Here is a 20,562-nt window from a genome sequence, read left to right as displayed (position 1 = left end):
GGAGCTGTATAAAATTTGGCATTGTTTTACATTTCATTTTTTTGCTTATGACTTGTGGTCAGTGTAATGTGGCATGAACAGCCAGAGGAAATGACAGTGTACTCAGTGTTGTGATCGGTTTTGCTGTGGAATAAGTATGAACTTACATCCAGCTATGAACAAAACCTCCCAGGCTACATAAAGTGGCTAAAATACTCATTTGCTTTCAAAGAATTGGCTGGTGCTAAATGACACCAATAAGCAATTGTGATTGTCTCTGTTCTGTAGGGGAATAAAAAGATGGTGAACTTTAATACTTCATACAACTTTGTAAACTGCATTTAATTAATGACTGCCTGCTTTCTTTTCCATTTGCCTTCGGCCTTGTTCTTCCAGTTTACAGACAGTGTTTTCTAATTAGAAATGAAGGATTTGACTTTGCTGCTATCCAGTTCAATGGAAAACTCCTATTGACTTGAACACTAATGATACAGAATTAAGCCTAAAGCTCTGAACCATAAACAAAGAGGGGAAAATAACAAAGGCAAAGTAAAAGATAGTGTTGCTAAATACAAATACCACTCTCCAGTCATATCTAACCCAGGTTTTAACAACTACAGTTTTCAGCTGCCATTAATATGACTGCTATACTTGCTCTTAATATCTTCATTGCTGCTTGCAATCATATTTCCAAAGCACTGCAAAATCATTCACCTGCATAGTGGTAGATGACAACCTAAATAGCAGGAGACCCTCGGATTAGGAAAAGGAGCTTATAGCAGCAAAGGAAGTTGTTTTGATGTTTTAATTCTTCTGCCTCTGCAAAACTGTGGGGCTGTGCTGGCAAAGGACTCCTGCTGGTATCAGTTATTCCTGTACAAGGGATTTTGGTAACTGGATTACACTGGTTGGGAACATTCTGAGGATCTAACACTCATGTTATTTTAGAAGTGCCCACCAAACATGGGATTTAATAGATCTGTTTCAGAATGGGTATCTTTATTTAATATTTAATATATAATATTTATTACATATCTTTATATATCCCTATATGTATTTCCTAATTGCATTGGCAGACTGCATCAAAAATAGGAGTGCAAAATACTGTAGTTAGAACACAACTGCTGAAACACTGCAGATATTGTGCGGGGAAGCACCACCTATTACTGTATCCAGGCTCATAGCCTTTACATCAATATGAAAGAAAAAAATCCCACTCTCCAGCAGACAAAAACCATAATCTGATTGCTACCCTACAAGCTGAAGAATTATTTCTATTAGATGTCAGTAAGCAAATGCTTGGGTAAGAAATTAGCCATTATAATCCTATTTTGTATCCCTTTCCGTATCTGACTGACAACAGGTCTTTGACAAATACAGAATCTTTGCCAGATATGAACAGCCATCAGCAAGTGTCTTTGCAGAACTATATGCAGGGTTTTCTGCTTTCAGTTTTCTCTGCTCTTAGGTGGTGTGGGATGAAAGTATGTAACAAAATCCCCAGCATAATGAGAAAACACGTTTTTTAACATCTGGTGAAACAGCTCAAGGAACAGTCATCCCTGGGATAACAAATCTGGATTCTGAATACATAGCTTTAATGTTATGCTGATAATTATAAAGTTGGATAACCACCAGCTTCTGAGAACAAACAAGCTATAGATGTTTCATTTTCATTTCATGTTCCACTGATGAGCTGTCCGCAGCTAAACTGGGAGAAGCACAGACTAACTAGTCTCAGAGATCAATGCAAAATTTGAACCTTTTTCCTCCTGTCTCAAGCTGTCTGAAAACAAATTACCACATCTATAATTTTTGTATTTTTAAGAATTATATTGTATAGGCTTAATTCAGCCCAAGATTGGTATACAAACCGTTGCTCATAGGCATCATTTCAAGTCTGCAACTGCAATTCAAACTTCTCATTCTGTTGTTTAGACTCTGAACATATAAATATATCTGCTGCATCTTGGAATCAACTTTCTTACATACCTACATGCAAAGCAGAACTTTATGCTGCCTTTTTTTCTACATTAGCTTTATATATATTTTAGAGCATGTTTATTGTATTTTATGAGCAGACTATCATGAAATAGAGGAGACAACAGTCAAATTCAATATATCTTGCTGTCTGAAAGCTCACCATTTTTCTTCCTGGTATTTGCCTAGACATTGTTGACAGTAAAAGGAACCATCCACCAATTAACAAATATGAACTCTTTTTATCTGACTTTTACTAACTTGTTGAAAGAAATGCTGGATAACAACAACGCAGATATTTGATCTACTTCCAATCAGATAAGTTCAGGTATCTTACTTATTAGATGATCACTTGGTTTCTTTTTCCTTAAGACTAATATTTTCACTGTGTTTTTTGTTTTGTATATATTTTTTAATCTTTCTATACAGCAATTAAGCTTCCATACCAATTAACGGTCTTGAAATTATGATGGTTGATAGAAGAAGTGGCAAAATATCCACTTGAAGTGTTGCACTGATATCTTATTTCAAGAGAAAGGGAATAGTTTTCCCTTTCTCTGAATGCCTTTTGAAAAAAAAATCTTTTCATTCATTATGGGCTTGCAACACAGAGGAAATTTAAGTTTAAAAGTCTTATATTAATGACTGGATTCAGGGATTGCTCCTATGTGCCTTTGTTGTATTTAAATATGAGGTTCAGATGGAAGTTTTGCATGAAAAAGGATTGTGTTTTCATTAAGAGAAGTGTTCGATTATATGAACAAGTATGTTTGCCCTTTCAGTACTTTACAGTCCCCTGTAAAAGGGAACAAAAAGGAAAATGAAAGGCACAACTTGATCCACATCATGTAGTCAGAGCCTTATTTTTTTCCTCTGTACTCTAAAAGGCCTTTTATTTTTACCTCCATGCATCCATTTACCTCCATGACACTCACAGCGAAACTACTGCAAAACACTTGACTCTGAAGTACTGACTTACATGAAAAATGACTATGTAAAAAATGTACCCTTTTTACTGAAGATACATGCTTGCTGTATGTGGTTGTTTCTACAGCTGATTTCACTGAAAACACACTGATGTCTGAAAGAAATCCAGAATGTACATTCCACTGCAAATGAGCACCAAATGTGCTTACCAAATTTCTTTTGATTTTATGTGTTCACATGCTCTGAAGATCCACAAGTCTGCACAAGGGCCACCAAGGCATCACTGTGCTCGAAAAGGGGCTGTGCACCTCAGAAGCTATTAAGTGCAGGAACAACAAAGCCTGTTACTATGCTTTCACTGAGAAAGGAATTTGAAGCATTATCAATTAAGAAAGACATAACTTCCTTGTAAATTAAGCATGTAGTGTGGATTTAAAATGAAGCTCTTCAAGTACCCTCTGTTGCAACAGAAATTGTAGTAGCACAAAGCTGCTGATGCAGCTTTGCCTCACTGCACCGATGCACGCTGAAGGTCTCTCACAGAGCTAATTCTTTTTGTTTCACATGGCTGCATTTTAAATCACAGTATTAGAACAGCTGTGAAAAACGAAAATCCAGATGAAAATGAAAGCTCTATCAAATTTCCACATACCACTCCATTAACTGAAAGCAGCTGGTCCCCTCGTTTGAGCCCTCCGTGCCTTTCTGCCACTCCTCCAGGAATGATGCGAGAAATATAAATAGGTGAATTTTGTTCCTTTCCTCCCATAACATTAAAGCCCAAGCCTTCATCAGTCTTTGGCAGCTCCACCACTCGCGGGTGTGAATGGCCTTCACTTGCAGCAAAAGCAGCAACTGTTGCCTGGAAAAAAAAAAAAAAAAAAAAAAAAAAGACTGATTTGGCTATGTAGGGAGAACATTCATTTGCAGGAAGAATTAATTCCCGTGAAAACATTTCAGTATCTCATTCTGACTTTTTCTGATCATCTGAAAGCATCTTTAAAAGTTAAGTTCCATGCCAGTGCTTCCGAAATAGAGGACTAAGAAGAGGAATAAAGAGTTTAAGTGACTTGCTAAAGATAACAGAGTTAGCAGCAGAGCCAGAAATAGGCACCAGGAAGCCTGACTGGGTAGTGGTGAACACTTAGAATCACCATGGAATATCTTCTTTACTTTTTCACACAGAAAAAATCTATTACTGTGGGATAGGATAATGTGATCTGTACTGTGTTCTGAGTTTAAGTAAAGTGGGTAAACTGAATTGTTAACTCTCTACTCTGCTTTCAGAGATACAGAATTTTTATTTTATTCTTTGGGCGCAGAAAAAAAATGCTAAAAAATACTTATATTTAAAAAAATGTATGAAATCTTACAAAGTCTTTCTGGAATCTTGTAAAAGTAACTCATGGAACAGCAGTATTAGTTTTTATAATATAATTGTATCAAAACTTTCACTGAAAACTTAAATCTTAAGACAATGGGTTTATAAACCAATTAGAAAAATCCCAGCTTGTTCATTTTACTCTGGTAAATAAACCATCCAACATGCAACAAGCTGTAATGCTTGCATCCAGAAAAATATTACATCTTATGCTTTGTTTTGACTACAAGTATTTTCCTACTTATGGATTTCAGTAAAACCTTTACTAGACATTAAGAAAATATTTTATCCTTTCCAAAATGTTTGTAGTCCAAAGTGCTCAAACAATTCCGCATTATGTGAATGTTTCTGTAAGCATCCTAATAATGCTTATGCTTAGTAGAAGCTAATGGATGATGGGACATAATGGATCATTCTCAGTTACATGTTTTTGCACATGCAGACCTTGTCATCATGCATACATTTTATGTCAGACATGAATGCACTAGAAGAATGCAATGCAGACAGCCCAGAAATAACCAGGAAATACTGCGATATTGAAACATTGCTCTTTAACCCTGCTGTTCTATATGAATAAGAAATGAGAATGGCAGACACTAATTAGGTTTCTCCCCATTTACTATACAACATAGCAATAATTTCTATGTTTACCTGCAGTGTAGACAAATCAGGATTACAGAGACATTTCTCTCTATAGTAGCATAGACCTTAAAAATTTTCATTGTCTGTTAACTTTCAATTAGAAAAAGGTGAAAATCAGAGGAGCAGCCTACAGAAAGGAACATTCTACTTAGCAAGAATGTGCTGCAATTTAGCTCAGACTAGGTTATCTTCTGGCTATTATCCAGCTTATTTCTCTAAAATACCACAGAAATTATTTGAAAGATACTCCCAACCTCATCTTCTGATCCAGCTTTAAATGAAAATCTTTTAACAGCAAGAAAGGATAGTAAGATTTGAAGGGAATTTTGTCACTAACTTCACAGGAGTAGGGCCATAGAGAAATGTCTCAAAAAATATTTATGGCCTTTGCAGGTTTATCTGTTTTGCATAGCATCCACTATACCACCCAGAAGATGCGTGGAGTACAAAATGACAATGGGAAAAAAGAAAACCATGGTGGACCTGGCTACTTGGAAATATCTATCTTTGTGCATGTTATGAAAATACAGAGCATATTTTGTACTGGCACATAGAAAGGTTCTTTCATGGTTGTGTGAATTCCCTTAGAAAATTATCACTGTAGTAGTGGCAGTAATTCAGCTGTCATGGCCCAAGGATATGAGAAGGGTAGGTCCACATGGACAAAAAGACAATATATTTTATTACATCAGGTAGAGCATCAGAAAAAAAAAAAAAAAAAAGAGCTTGTATTTGCCTCTGGAGTCTCCTGATCAAGCCATTTTTGTCATTGTCCATCCTTACCGATTTTTGGTACCTACACTTATCAGTTAAAGTGGAATTTGACTGTTTAGTTTCTATCTCCCAAATCATTATGTCCTCTTTGGATGAACTGTATGGGAAAATAGTCCATTAAGATATTGGTTGTTGCAGGCAGACTTTTACAGAATGAACCAGTAGATCGGCTTTTGCGAAGCGACTTTTCAAAAAGCATTATTTTCCATAAATCATTCTCTTTTCTTAAGCTACAGAAGCAGCATAAAGGTTGAAATTTTCCATTAGGATTGTTACCTGGGAAGTAGCACTGGTTCTAGACTCTGGGCTGCCACTGATGTCTAAATTTTCTTACAGTGTACACACGAATACCTGAAACACACACGCGCACAGTCAATTACTGGGTCACTTTGGTAACACGTATTTCAACAGCTGCACGTATCCTACCTTTGCTGTGGCCCTGGCTCGGAATTCGGGGCAGCCATTTACAGTTATGGTTTCATGCATGTATTGATACACCTAAAATGTTCATGAAAATAAAATGAAATTAATTATAGAAACAAAACAAAGACTTTATATTAGCTCAGACAGGACAGTCCCTTTCCTTCATAAGACAACGCTTCATTAAGGCCGTGTTCATGCAATCACAAAGTTAGGCATCTGCTGAACTTGTGCATGCTTAGGTCTATAGAAAACTTCAATCTGTGCTTCTCATGACACTTCACAAACTTAACTATGCATGTTTCAGTATGATTCCCTCCCCACCTCTAGCACATAATTTCCCAAAGTCAGAATAATTAGGTTCTATGTTACAAAAAATTGGTGTCTCCCTGCAACTGGTTTGACTGCAGATGATCTGAAATGATTTGAGCGGTGTTTTAGCCTCTGCTGATGACTTCCTTGTTCTTTGAACTTTCCTACAAACTTTAGGATTCAAGTGTTAAAACTTTAGGATTTAGAATTCAGGTGTTAAAAAAATATTAAGTTGCTCAGTGTGCAGATGACTTAAAATAGGAAGTGAAAATTAAATTTTGGAAAAAGGTCACAGTACTGGTTTCCATCAATCAGAAGTAAGAATGGAGAAAAAGGCTTGCAGTTTGGTAGGCTAGACATGGACAGTGGGTAAGATAATCTTTATAATAGAATAATACATTTACCGAAATGACATAAACTAGACATATATACAATTTTCTGTCTGTTGTTTTTTCTGGTATACACTCTTGACCCACACTCCCTTCTAAACATCGTAACTAAGGAGAAAGGAAAATGACCTCTCACATTGCCATTGAGATTTGTCAGACTTTTGAATGAAAAAATATCTAACTAGACAGTGTTTGAAAGCAACCTTAAAAGTTAAAAATATTTTTAAGTAGCATGTGGACTTTTTAAAATAGAAAGGTGAATAGAAACAAACAAAACCTCTTATTTAATTTTCTTATAAAACCACCAAACCTAAAAAAATGTTCCTATATGCCACTATGCTGGGCATTTTCTTGACCTGCTTCATAAGGAATTTTGTCTTTTCGTGCACTTTATGTCTCAGGCTGCATTCCTCAGAGGGAACCTTTGTCTAGTAAAATATGTTAGCTTTTACAGCAATCTCTTTCTTAGGGCTCTTGAGGAGTACAGATTCAATCATACTTTCTAAAATATATTTGCCTTTCACTGATTTGGTGATATTTTAGCAGGAGGGCTAAAGCTTTGGTAATACCAGTGTTGTTTTGAAAGGGAAGGAATCAGATCCTGTGTTCAATTGACCTATAAAGCACAGCTTGTCCCATTTATAGGCAAATGTTTCTCATCCCCCTGTCCTGACAACTTGTTATCCAGTATCATAATGATGTATTTCTCCCCACTTAGCCTATTATCATAGAATATATGCACTGATGAACATATTGGTAAAAATACCTGAAAGGTATTAAGATATGTGGCTCATTTCTGACCTCAGTGGACAGACAAACACTCTTGAATGGCAAAATGTGTGAAATGACTGATCCCCAAACCTTTTTTGGGGGATATCATATACAAGGGAAAGGCAAAAAGGAAAGCAGGTAACAATCCATTTTAGAGATCTAAAATATGCTAAACACTTCTATAGTGTTCAGCAAATACACCAAAAATATTACGTGCCTTGACTATTGTCAGCATGTAAGTCGTTCTAGGACTGAACTTAGAAAACTTGGGCCAGTAAAGAAAGCTGACACAGGGGGAGCATGGCAAAAAGTTTCTTGTGTTCTCCATTTGAAATTAATTGTTTCCATTGTTAAAATTGGCATTGACTTCAGCAGAGGACAGGATTTTGCCCTTAATTTAAAAAATATGGAAAACAAGGCTCTTTTATAGCCTCTAAGGGATCCCTGGTTTGTTTTGTCTTTGTACTGGATGATGTCATCATAAAAATGGATTAAGTCAACATATCCAGCATTATCCTGCACAGATCAGTTTTATTGTTATTGTGCAATGCCATAGGACAGATGCTTCTATAATAAGAACAACCACTACATTACATAAGAATACTGTGTAATTGCAGTAATGAATCATTAAATACTTGTTACTCCAAACCCCATATTGTATTGAACATATTATTTTTTTATAAAATAAATAGCTTTACTTTCTTGGTATCTCCCAGTTCCTCTTTATCTTGAATCTTAGGTGTTGATTGTACATACCATTTTTGCTTGCACAGCTATAAATACTGTGGCTTTCTGTAATGTCTAAAAGCATATATTTGATTATTGAACTACTACGACATTAAATTGCCATGAAAACAGGTCACAAGATTTCAGATATAAGAATTGTTACTAGTAGTTCTTTAAAATATTTATTACTAAAGTAGCATATTTACAAATTTAGATGATAATGATGAAATCATGCAATTATTGTCTAGTTTTGATGTCATGTACCTACATATGGTCTGCATTGTACCAGTATGTAGCTAGTAGGCTTAATAATGTCCAGTATCATGGCAACTAATTTATATAATGGTGAAAGAATAAACTCACTGGTGTGTGATTAAACCAGTATGTAAAAAAAGAATCAACTGGCTCAAAAACTTCTGAAAACTTCAATCAATAATGTCATAAAATCTTTGTGCTCACTTGTAAACTCTCAAAGATAACAGATTTAAAATTGTGTTCTACAAACAGTGATCATTATATCTATATCTTAGGAAGATGTCTTGCCTGTTGAATCTCACTGTCTATAGGCAACAGACATGACCATAAATTCATAAATCTAATTCTACTATTTGAATGTCGCCCAATGTTAAATATAATTTAAGAAGGATAAAACACTCACTTACCAGACTTCCTTATCATTAAGTCAGTTTAACAACCACAGATTAATTGTACCTGTTCCACCAAGCCTCTTAAGCTCTTGGTAAGGGTTGGATTTAATCATTACTCATTCTAGCAGTGCACAAAAAGCACACTGAAGTCCATGAACAATCACTGTTTGCCTGTAGTCACACTAACCCCATTATCTACTCTATTCTCAGCACCACCTTAGCCATGATTTCTACACAATGAATCCATTCTGCTGCCTCTTCTGTGTACACAGAATAATCTGACTACAATACAACAGATAATCTGAAAACGCTCCTCTCAGAATGGAATATCACTTTTTGTTCAATTCATTGTATGTGGCAACAAATTGAAAGGGTTTTATAAAATCTTTCTTTTCATTGCCTACTATTACCTGTACATCTGATTATTTTTTTAGCATACAGCAATTGTCCTGAATCTAACAAGGTCTTCCTTAAGATGTCCTTAAAAGATCTTCTGTATATTTTTGTATTTGGATAAAATATGATTTAGTACAGAAGAAGACAAAGGTGCAGAACTTAAATATAAGAATTTGAAAAGTTCCTTTAGGATATTTACATAAGAAGTCTTTTAAGACAGTGACTTTTGATGACCATGACAAATGCATAATTTTGAAAGACATCATTGTGTAATACAAAGGGGTTGAGAAAAGAGCATTATCCTATCATGGAATCACAGGCTTGCTGAGGTTGGAAGGCATCTCTGGAGGTCATCATGTCCAGCCCCCCCTGATGAATCAGGGCAACTGAGAGCCAGTTGCCCAGGACAGTATCTAAGGCTGTCACTTGATATTAACAGTTTGAAATAGAGCTGCATATCTATTTTTGTATGTAAAGCTGTTTCTTTTTAGAGTGTCTAAAAGACTACATGGGTGTTTAGTAATATTTGCTGACAAACTCTATACACAGACTGTTGGTCTAGTGCCTAGGGAAAAGATTACACAATTCACTGATAATAGAGATTAAATTACAGGTGAAATGTCAATGTTTCAAGATGCAAAGCTGCAGCTGTAAGGGAAATGGTAATGTTTCAGATAATTTTCCCCTACAGCAATTTCTACTAAGATCATCAGTGCCTGTACACTGCACATTCATTGGGTAAATGTGTGCTGCAGACAGGGGTTTGCTCACACAACTCTTATTTGTGCTGTGGAGCTAGACCTATTTGGCTTTGTTTTCTCTTTCCTGTGGTGCAAAGCATACAACTTCCCATCAAGAAATATTCCTGAAAGCACAAATATAGATCTCAGACTTTTTCAGCTTCTACAGGTAGTGTGAGGCACCATAACACAAAGTTTTCTCTCACAGTACTCAAAGCATACAAAAAGTGCGAGGAAGGAAAATTACAGCTAGCAAATCTGAACTTAGAAGTGAATCCTCCTTCTACAGCAGCAGCTCTTGCTGGCACAAAGAAATGTACATTTTATTACTTCTCCCAGCAGGAGCTGTAGTGAGCCAGATGCAGCAGGTATTATTGCTATGACGATGCTCCTCATCCCATGTATTCAGCTGGGAGGCAAAGCGGAAAGCTTAGAATTACTGAGGAGGACTGCCTTACTGGTATTTTAGTAGCTAGCTTCTAAAAAAAAAAAAATTACTCTATACAGACTCATAACAAAGCAACACATACTGGGCTAGCCTATTTAAGCCATTGCAAAGCTATAGGAGGAGGTGCAGGAATTATAGAGCACTCAGAAGCCTGGTTTGTAAAGGAGGCTAGAAGCAGCATACTGTTTACAACCTGAATGATAAAGCATCTCTCTGATGAATTCTCAGAGTTCCATTTGAATTAAACTGATTTTTTACCATTAACTTCTGTAAGAGGTATTCAATGCTGATGACGTAAATATAATTCTAAGTGTAACTGTAACTACAATAATGGTTCTCAAACAGATGTTAGGACAATTCAGTCTAATCATAAGAAGGGAAGAGATGCAAGGCAGAAACAATTTTGCAACAATGAACGTGTTCAAAAAAACCCACAGACAAAAAGCAAGACCAAGGACATTGCAATTTATACTTGTAAAGCAGTAGGCCCATATAAACTTTTCTAAGATTTATACATGAGGAAGCAACCTGTTCAAAAATGTAGGTGGTTTCCTAGCACATGACATAACACATGGAAGAAGTAACATATTAATAAGCTGTGTTCCACAGTGGCTGCAGCAGGTTAATATGTAAAAAGGCATAAAACTCTTTCTTCAAGAAGTCACAACCTAAGAAAGTGCCAACAGTTAAGCAGGTTAAAGGGTGGAATAAAGAAGCAACTTGCAAAGAGATTTATAATGATGTTCTACACATATATCAGCATCATCTGGGTTTTGTTTCTTAAGTTTGTCTGCAGTAGTCTTTCCAGGAAGGGAAGACAGGACCCTGACAGAGGGGAGAGTTAGCCTGAGAATAACCTGTGCAAGGAATACAGAATTGGTCTCAGTGCATTTCTGTTGTCACGTCAATGGAACAATTATAAATGTGTGCAACCTTGCAGAACAGAGGCTAAGCCATAAATTATTATTTATTTAAGCCTCGCTATAATGCTTCTGCCAACTAATATACTGAATCCCTGTCTTTCCTAATTGCCTTCATGTGTTGGAAAGGATGAAGTTAATATTTCTGCCTTCTAATGCATCAAGCAGAAAGGAATATCTCAAGTCTTTTACCATGGTGAGAGGAGCTGATGCTTGTGTGTATGTGCTGTATTCAGCATAGCCACTGGCCTCTCTCCTCCACTGTTCCCCAAATCTGCAGCTGATTCTCAGACCTTCAGCCTCCTCCTTCTGACCTAAGAAGTGAGACCATGCATCATCTCACTTGATGTGCATGGGCTGCTCTGCGGGGCAGAAGGATGCCTGCTCTTGTGACAGGGACAAGTTACCAGTGTAAAGTGTTAACTACACTTAAAGTAGAGCTGCTGACCTCCATGGTGGTGCCTGAGAATGACGTGTTTCTGAGGGCAAACTTCCATTTGCAGCATAAACCAGTTGTTTTTTTCCCCCCTCTGCTTTTTTTCTTTTTCATCATTTTTATCTCCTCATAATTCGTTTGTCATTTTGTCCTTATCCACAACCTCTTGCCTGTAGCTTCTATTCTTGAAAGCCAATAAATTTATATCTTTGGAGGGGAATGCATTGGTTCATATGTTTGGATAGACTAACCCAGACCTGCCCTTCGGTGCTCAGTTCAGGTCATACTTCTACCACATCAGTGGGCAAAGACATTCATTATAAACACCACAAAGATCAGGAGGAACTCCAGTCACTCTTAACCCCTTGTACACTATAAAACATGGAACCTCATCTAGTAATTTCTGCACCAATCATATTTTTTGCTTGAACTACAGTCTTTAGAAAGGTCTGTGAATGTCAAGCCTCCAGCTTGTTTAGGAAATCAGTAAACTGGTTAACCGCATTTAATAAAAGATGGATTGATTGTTTCTAAGATAAGTTTGTCCAAGTAAGAGCTGTTGGATGTAATTGGATCTTTTTCATCCCTTTCCTTCTTCTCCACTGGAAATATCTGTAGGTCTTTATGATAGGTTAGTCACGATTTCAAAAATCATTTGCTTTTCTACAAAAAACCAAAACAAAACAGCAAGCCCATCTAATTGTCCATTTGAGATGACATCTGAACAGATGAGCACATAAAAGAAGGAAAACAAGTCATACAGAACCAAAACCATGTATAAGTAGCTTGGAAGTATGCATCTTAACAGACCACCCTTCCTTTTCATAATGACTTTACCTCTCTAACCTTCGTCAAGCTCAAAACCAACATTGTGGCACACTTCTATTCAAACATAGTTCAATGATAGTTGAACAAAAATGGAAAATCTCTAGTGATGGAGTATTTACCTTTGTTTTTTCATCTCTTGAATATGAATTGGAGTTTCTGGTTTTGTGCCTCTATTCTGCTTTTTAAAAAATTCTCTTATGTGAGAAGCATGGATACATCATAGAAGCTTATTTTCTCCACCAAAGCTACAGCCTTTAGCTAATATACCGTACTAAACATGGTCACACACCATAGCTGAGAAGACAGTAATTCCACAAGAAAGTTGAAAGCAGGTTGATTTTCTTTTCTATGAAGTTGACTCAAAAAAATTTGTTAATACTGTTTTTGTCATTGTGTTAACAGTTTCTTTTTTAAGTAAGCAGGTAACGTTCATTAAAAACTGGGGAAGGGGCTATGCTGGATGGCTAGAGAGAACTTGACAAGACTGTCTTTATAAACAGCAGACCATGAAGAGGACACTGACAACCTCAGAGACCACTGGCTATAGGAGAACACCATGGGTGCCACCTACACACACTGCAGCTTCAAGATTATGATAAACTTAGATTCATCGTAAATGACATGGTTGCAGCAAAAGGATCCCAAAGGCCCATTTTGTTAGGGGTTTGATTAGTCCTGAAAGAAGCAAAATTAGGCAATCTCACACCCATGTTCATGGTGGCTGCTATACATGGTCTTCACTCAGTCTCTGATAGCAAACTGACAAAATGTCCACTTTTGTCAATGCCTAAGGGACAAGTCTATGGATGCCTTTGAGTAGGGTGATGTTAAAGCAGTTGAAAAGTACCCTGAGGGTAAGGTATGTGATATATTATGGAGATTAATGGAAGTACCAAAAAGATTTTATTACATAAATTATTTCCTGCAGCTACTGAATTTGGACAACTCATAGAAAAAGCTGCCTTGTGACAATTAGTCTGTATTAATGATCCATTTATATCTGACAGAATGTGGTCATTCAAGATTGTTGGCATTCTGAATATTTTTGCATTGTAAGATTTCGTTAGCCTGTTAACAATTGAATGTTTGTACTGGGAAAACTGTGGGAGTCTATTTTCAAATTTTTTGTACATTTTTCTGAGTAAGATTTTGTATAATTTTGTTCTATAATGTTCATATTTTTCGTAACAATTGTGTTCCATGAAGTAACACAGCATGGATGTTGCCTTATTCAGTAGGGATGCTAACCTATTAAAATGCTCTAACTTGTAAATTAAACTCAATCTTGTTTAACAAACTGAGGAGATGAGACAGTTTTCATTTCAGAACATGTGGAAGAAATATTATGAAGGTTGGCTTTTACATTTTCATAGAGGACTTTTTTTATTTAAAGTTTCCTTCTTTGGACTGACAGGGTTATAGAGGAAACTAGGTCAGTTTTACCAAAGTGGAAAAAAACCTGATGCATTATTAAGCTGTCCTTAGGCAGTAGGAAAAAAAATAGCACAGGCCTGGAACATTGTTAAAAACAAATGAAGTATAATCACTGTAAGTCTATATTATTTTAATTTAAGGTGGAATGCTTTATGGAGGCTCCAGTTAGAATGCCAAAATGCTGCTTGCTCCAGCTTTTTTTAATTTCACGTGCGGAAAAGGGGGTGCTCACTCTGCTCTCACAGTATCTGTGAGAATCTATCTGTGTATCTATCTGAAAACTGAACCAAGTTTTTTGCTCCCTGAGTTCTTGCCATGAGGCTGTGCCTGTCCAAGAAACAACCCACCAGGGGTTACAGGCTGGGGCCAGAATCTCTTTCCTCCCTTCTGCGAGAGCAGAAGAACATAGCAGATGTAGCAGGAAATGCCTGCTGTCACGTCCTCCTGCCCATACTGGATGAGTCAGTCGGAACACTCCTGGTGTTGCTGTTAGGACACACAAGACCTCCGTGTCCCCCTTCTTCTTCCTTCCAACACTGATTCTGTCTGGAAACATCAATCTGATAATAATTTGATTGAATAGGAAGTTGCTTGGCTCCCTCTTGAGAATAATAAAACAATGTTCTTAAGAACAATAAAAATATTTGGCTCACTTGGCTTATTTTATGTACTTTATACACAGTTCTATGCTCTAAGTCAGTGGCAATTACAATCTGCCATCTTTGGAGCCAATGTCATAGGTGTCTCAGAAATTTATCACTTTGCAGTCACTAAACCTTAGCAACATACTGTCCCAAAAATCTCTTTTGCTGCTTCTACTGCAATATACTGTGATCAAAAGAAAGCAACGTATGTGATTAGTTAATTCCCATAAGACCACTTGGGAGTTCAGAGCTCATAATTTAAAGCTCTCTCTTCAACCTCACTGTCAATTACTTTTGAGTTCAAAAATACGCCAAGAATTAACACCGATTTCCTCCACTTTATCAGTATGCTGGTTGGGGCTGCTGTATGCAAGCACCATATCCCAAACATAAATAGATTTGGCAAAACTGTGCCAAGAACAGCACCTGGATAAAATGTGATGTGACCTGAGTCCATCATGCAAGTTCACCTCCAGTGTTCCTATTGAGCTGAGAAGGCAGAGAGAGGAAGAAAAGAGCTGGTGTCTCTTGTTTTATATACCAACAAAATATGTAGCCAAAATGGTGTTTTAAAACAATTTTACGATTTCTTTTATTTTCTGAAGGCACGATTAAAAAATGGATATTGGGCAGCATTTTTCAGGAGTCTCATCAGTGACTTCAGTTAAGCAGAAGCTCGGGGATACTGAGACTCTATCAAGGTAGAAACAGTGGTGCAGTGGCTTCCAACAATCTGTCAGGGTAAATATTCCTTGCTCGTTCACCTTGTTGCTGATTTCTCTCAAGAGGAAGAAGCAGGCTTGAGATGAAATGCGGCAGAGGTTATTCTGTTAAAGAGTTTTATGTAATCAAATACGATACTGCAACAACAAATGAAAATGATAACGTGAGGAAAACAAAAAAGGTGCTGAGGTGCATCAGCCACATTCCACTGGATTCACCCTCTGCAGCACAGGCAACTGAAGCCACGTGCAGAATTAAGATCACCACCTGAGCACCACACACCAGGGAGTTTTAGTTAATATGGTACCACAATCCAGATGAACTGCAGCATAAACAAGAGGTGTCATTGCTTTGATTCTGTATTGCTTTGAGTCTGCAGGACTCTTGCAGCACAAAAGTGTTTATCCTTTGTGACAAGCACAGCTATGCAAGCAGAGCATAAATGTGAATGGGAGAAAGCACTGATTAAAGACCAGTAATATGGTCAGGCCCCAGATTCTGGGGTACTACATCTGTGAAATCAATGTATTTAGCTCTAGGCAGGTAAAAAAAAAAAAGTGACTATAGCAGCTGTTTTAAATCTCCTGCAGTGAAGTCATAGAAGTCGTAGGGACTTAGTAATTGCACAGAGACTTAGTAATGCTTTCTCCCTGATAAAGCTTGGGCAGCTTGGTAAATTCACATAATTGCCATTAGTGAAGGCCATCTGCTGAGAGACAAGGTAATGGTTCCAAAAGTTCTCATTCATGCCATCCAGTAATTACTTCAATTACTTGTGGTGAAGTAGTAAATGACACTTCATTGTTTTCCAAAATTTGAGTATTTTTGTTACATTCACCCTAAAAAATAGCACATTTTTAACACAATAGGTTAATTTTATATTAAAAAAAAATTTTCTGTGTTTACTGCTAACAAGTTTTTCTGATGAACTTCCTAAGTGCCTAATATACATGGTGGCAAGACAAAAAGCGGGCAGCCCATTTTTTAAAATTTGATTTTTTTCCTGCCCTAGTTTACTTATATTACAACAAATTCTCTCAGCTCATTATTATAGATACAGTACTTATAATCGGAAGAGGAAAAGTAAAACTCTGTAAAACATGAAAACTTTACTACTTTGCCATACCATCATCTTCCAGTGAAGCTAAGAAATGCACTTTCCAAACACTGAGGTACTGATTTAGTGAAAATTTTTATCATTATTTTATGTGGCTTTTCATTGCTGGGACACTGGTAAAGGAAAAGGGATGGAAAGTTACAGTTAATAATTCTTACAGACGTTTTGCAGTCCCAGAATTCAGGTAACCTGCACTGGTTCAGGTGACAGTACAATATACCACAATATCTAAAAAAAATATAAAATGCTAAAACTTTACAATTAGCATAATAAATGCAGATTTTAATGAAAAGGTACAAATCAATCCATGCATAAGCATGTGAAAATCATATAATCATATAATCATATAATGGTTGAATGGGTTGGAAGGGGCCTTTAAGATCATCTCGTTCCAATCTCCCTGCATGGGCAGGGACACCTCCCACCAGATCAGGTTGCTCAGAGCCCCATCCAACCTGGCCTTGAACACTTGGATTTGGTCAATTTGCACAATTCTGCATTTGCTGCTGTTAAATTAATTAATGGTGCAGAAATTCTGAATAAGCTATCCTCAACAGCAGAACAGAACAAGTTATCAGATTAGCCTAAGGAGAACTTTGCTTCCCAGACAGGCTAAATGGGGCACCATGATAATATCACCATGTGCTTTTATGACCTGCATTACAAATCTGATAAATAAAATCTGATAAATCTCACTTGCTTTACTCATGTTTTGTCCTATTGCCCTTTTACTTACTAATTACCTTATTAGTAAATCCAAAATACTCGTTTTGCTTAATCCTGATCAACACCTCTGTTTGCATGGGTAAATGTGGCAGCAGGGGACTCCACATGTCAGACTTCTTACTGAGCCTTAATCACAGTTCTGTGCTGTGAATTACAGCTGCAAGACTTCTCGATACATATTTTCTGAAGGAGCATCTCATAATTTAAGAAGTTCAGAAGCTAGGCTTTCCCTGTAGAGATAAAAGATTGACTGGAATTGTATTTCTCCTTTAACAAATATTCATCTCCCAGTGAAACAGAGTAATGCAGGCCAGGATTTGGGGTTGTTGTCAGTGCCAACCATGAGCATTTGGCCTGGTGAACCTCTATTTTTACAGGGAATGGGATTCATTAAGCAGAAAACAATGGAACTCTGCTTTCAGAGGCTAAGTGTGGGAGGTAGAGGAACAGCATTATATTGCTCCCTGAACAGACAAATCTTGAGAATCTTGAAACACAGTGAAACCAGATCTTTAAATGACTCCTACATTAAAATCCTACATGTCTGTATTTTGTAGTCCTTCTAAGAAATAATTATCAGTGACCCAGTCCTGAGAAAATGCTCTTCTGCTATGACCTGATATTTTGGTGGCAGTCACAAATGAACAGAATGTAATCATGATTATTTTTGCATGTCTGGTTGCCACACCACATTTTTATAAAGACGTTCTGATCTAATTATGTTTGGTATTGACAAACGTTTCACCACAAGTATTTACCAGTTGGGTTTTCTTTTAAATAATATCCAAACAGAAAAATGTTACACTTAATGTTGAAATGGAAAACAGAGTAGCAAAAGACGGTTGGGAGGAAGGTGAGGTTCATCTGAATTTTAAATGTTTAATGTAAAGAAATAGAAACTTGAGAATCAACTTCATTCATCAGGAGATGCAGGGTTTAATTGCACTGTATTATTATTATTATTATTATTATTATTATTATTATTATTATTATTATTATTATTATTATTATTTAATCTATATTATTATTTATCACTCTCCTGTTGTCTCAGTACCAATTACTAGCATGAGAACAGCAAATGAAATTCCCATAATCTGCTGAAGTATGCCACATTTTCTTGTTGATAATTCACTGTGTTTTGCTCAGCTGTTTATCTCATCTTTGCCTATAGCTCTTCAAGGTCTCTTGCCAGACCAGAAGGTCACCTTATCTTAGTGTTCTCATAACTTCCTTTTTATTCACTTCCAACAACTGAAGTCACTTTATCAATTGCCTAGTTTTATGTTCCACATGAATATATCTTCTCAGTAGATCAATTATGCATTCACTTTTGCAGCCTTGCCCTTCATCCATTTCAGTAACCTGCTGGGACTCAGGAGACTATGACATTGCAAGAGGTTTGAATACACAGCAAAAACATATGGACGGGTAAAGGACTTAAAGGTATAATGGATAAAATTAATGAATATTTTTGCTAGGTGACAAGGTTGTAGAAGTCTAATTAATCTTCATGTAGCTAGGGAGATTTTGAAACAAGTAATTTTAAAATGCAATTTTTTTTTTTTCCCCAAAACTCTATTTTAATGTAACCAGACTTCAGTAAACTTGTTTCCTGGTCTAGGGGGTCTTCAGGTGAAAAGGAAATACGGAGGCCACTACATACTTCAATTAGGTCCATTATTTTCAGAGCTAATACATATTCTTGCCTAATTCCAGACAGAATATTTCAGTTGGTGGTGCTTGTATTTAGGTAAGTGAGAACCATTAATCACCATCTCCTGACAGAGCAGCCTAGAAAAATTCCAAAGTATTCCAAATTTCATTCACTCTGTCACTTTAAAAATTTTTTTTTTTAAAAAAATATTTTATTTCTATGAGATATTAGTGTGGGGATTTGAATTGGAGGGTTGATATAAATACAATTAAATACAATTAATTACAGACACATTTATATTGAAATGCACGTCTTCTAATAAAGCATCTCATATTTTAAAAGACTAATTGATCGTGAAAGGGACCTCCTGCTTCTGTAGTTAAAGAATTCCTACTTATAGAAAGGACAAGTCACATTCAATCAGTACTGTATGGATTATATTTTGTCTTTGATTCTTTTACCTGCACTCAGCCAAATACTGAGTTTCCCTGGGACTCATTTTAAAAATCCAACTTACTGGGAAGTTAAGTGTCCATAATTTCTTAGACTGGAAAAGAAAATGTCTGTTTTCTAAAGCTCTTCCATTATGGAGTTTATAGGACTAAAGTAATCAGCATCAACCTCTTTTACTAGATTTTCTGATGAAATACAGGCTCGGGTCTTGCATTATACAATGAACACACCACACTGCAGATATGAATCTCTGCATACATATAATGCTTACATATAAAGCAGCCTCTTTCAGATTAATATAAAGCCTTCAACTACTTCCCATCCCCTTTTGATTGCTCCTATCTACTGCTCACACATGGTCTGCTTCTTGGTCACTACTTTCTCCAGGAAGGTTCTTGTGTTCCAATCAACACCTACTTTTCTCATTACTTCTAACTGTCATGCCTCCTCCTGTAAGTTCTACAACTTTCCTCCTGTAGTCTATGCAGATGATAATAGTGGGAATTAAAAGGTAGTCACCACACTCTCCCATCTTGCTCTTGGGATAAGAGGAGATAAATCATGGGAGGGAGCATTGTCTAGCCTCAGCTGTCTCGAGCTCTAATACACTCAGAATAGACAATGCTGTTCAACAAAAGTAGTTATCAGTCTTTCATGAACTCCACTGTATATGAAGGGCATGCAAGAAGGGCAATTCTGATTAGCAGCAAGACTCAGCTCAGATATCCTTCAAGCCCTTGCTTAAGTGCGTGGAGATATCTAACATGGCCAAAATATTCCATGCTTTTCTTCAGGCTTTTTAAAAAAATGTAAGAAATTATTTTCTGCAGTTTTTCAACAACTCTTCAATTGGTGGAAAAAAAAAAAAGGGAGTTACATTCTAAAGGTCTGACAAGGGCTTAATGGCATTAACTGAAAAGAGGAGCCACATGTTGAACAACCTTAAGTACTAGCAATGTATATATGCCAATTCTCCCACTCCTCCTAAATGAAAAGATTTGTTACTGGAGATTTCTTCTAAAAAAAGATTCACATACATAGTGATGGATGGCATTAATAATTCTTTGAGTGTAGAAATTTAGTTCCCTGATACTG

The 20,562-nt window shown here is 36.6% G+C and overlaps 1 protein-coding gene across 2 annotated transcripts in view; it reads right to left on the bottom strand.

Moving 5' to 3' along the window:
• LIN7A (lin-7 homolog A, crumbs cell polarity complex component) overlaps positions 1-20,562 on the bottom strand; it is a 48,071-nt gene that overhangs the window by 7,649 nt on the left and 19,860 nt on the right. For both annotated transcript variants that reach the window (XM_071766033.1, XM_071766024.1), the window contains exons 3-4: positions 6,110-6,181; positions 3,539-3,748 (exon numbers count right to left, since the gene is read on the bottom strand). In XM_071766033.1, the coding sequence (XP_071622134.1) occupies positions 3,539-3,748; positions 6,110-6,181 (282 nt within the window). The remainder of the gene's footprint in view (positions 1-3,538; positions 3,749-6,109; positions 6,182-20,562) is intronic.

Source organism: Heliangelus exortis, chromosome 1 (assembly GCF_036169615.1).
Source record: "Heliangelus exortis chromosome 1, bHelExo1.hap1, whole genome shotgun sequence".
In the NCBI taxonomy this organism is placed as follows: Eukaryota; Metazoa; Chordata; class Aves; order Apodiformes; family Trochilidae; genus Heliangelus; species Heliangelus exortis.
This window is presented reverse-complemented; position numbering and strand designations above follow the sequence as displayed.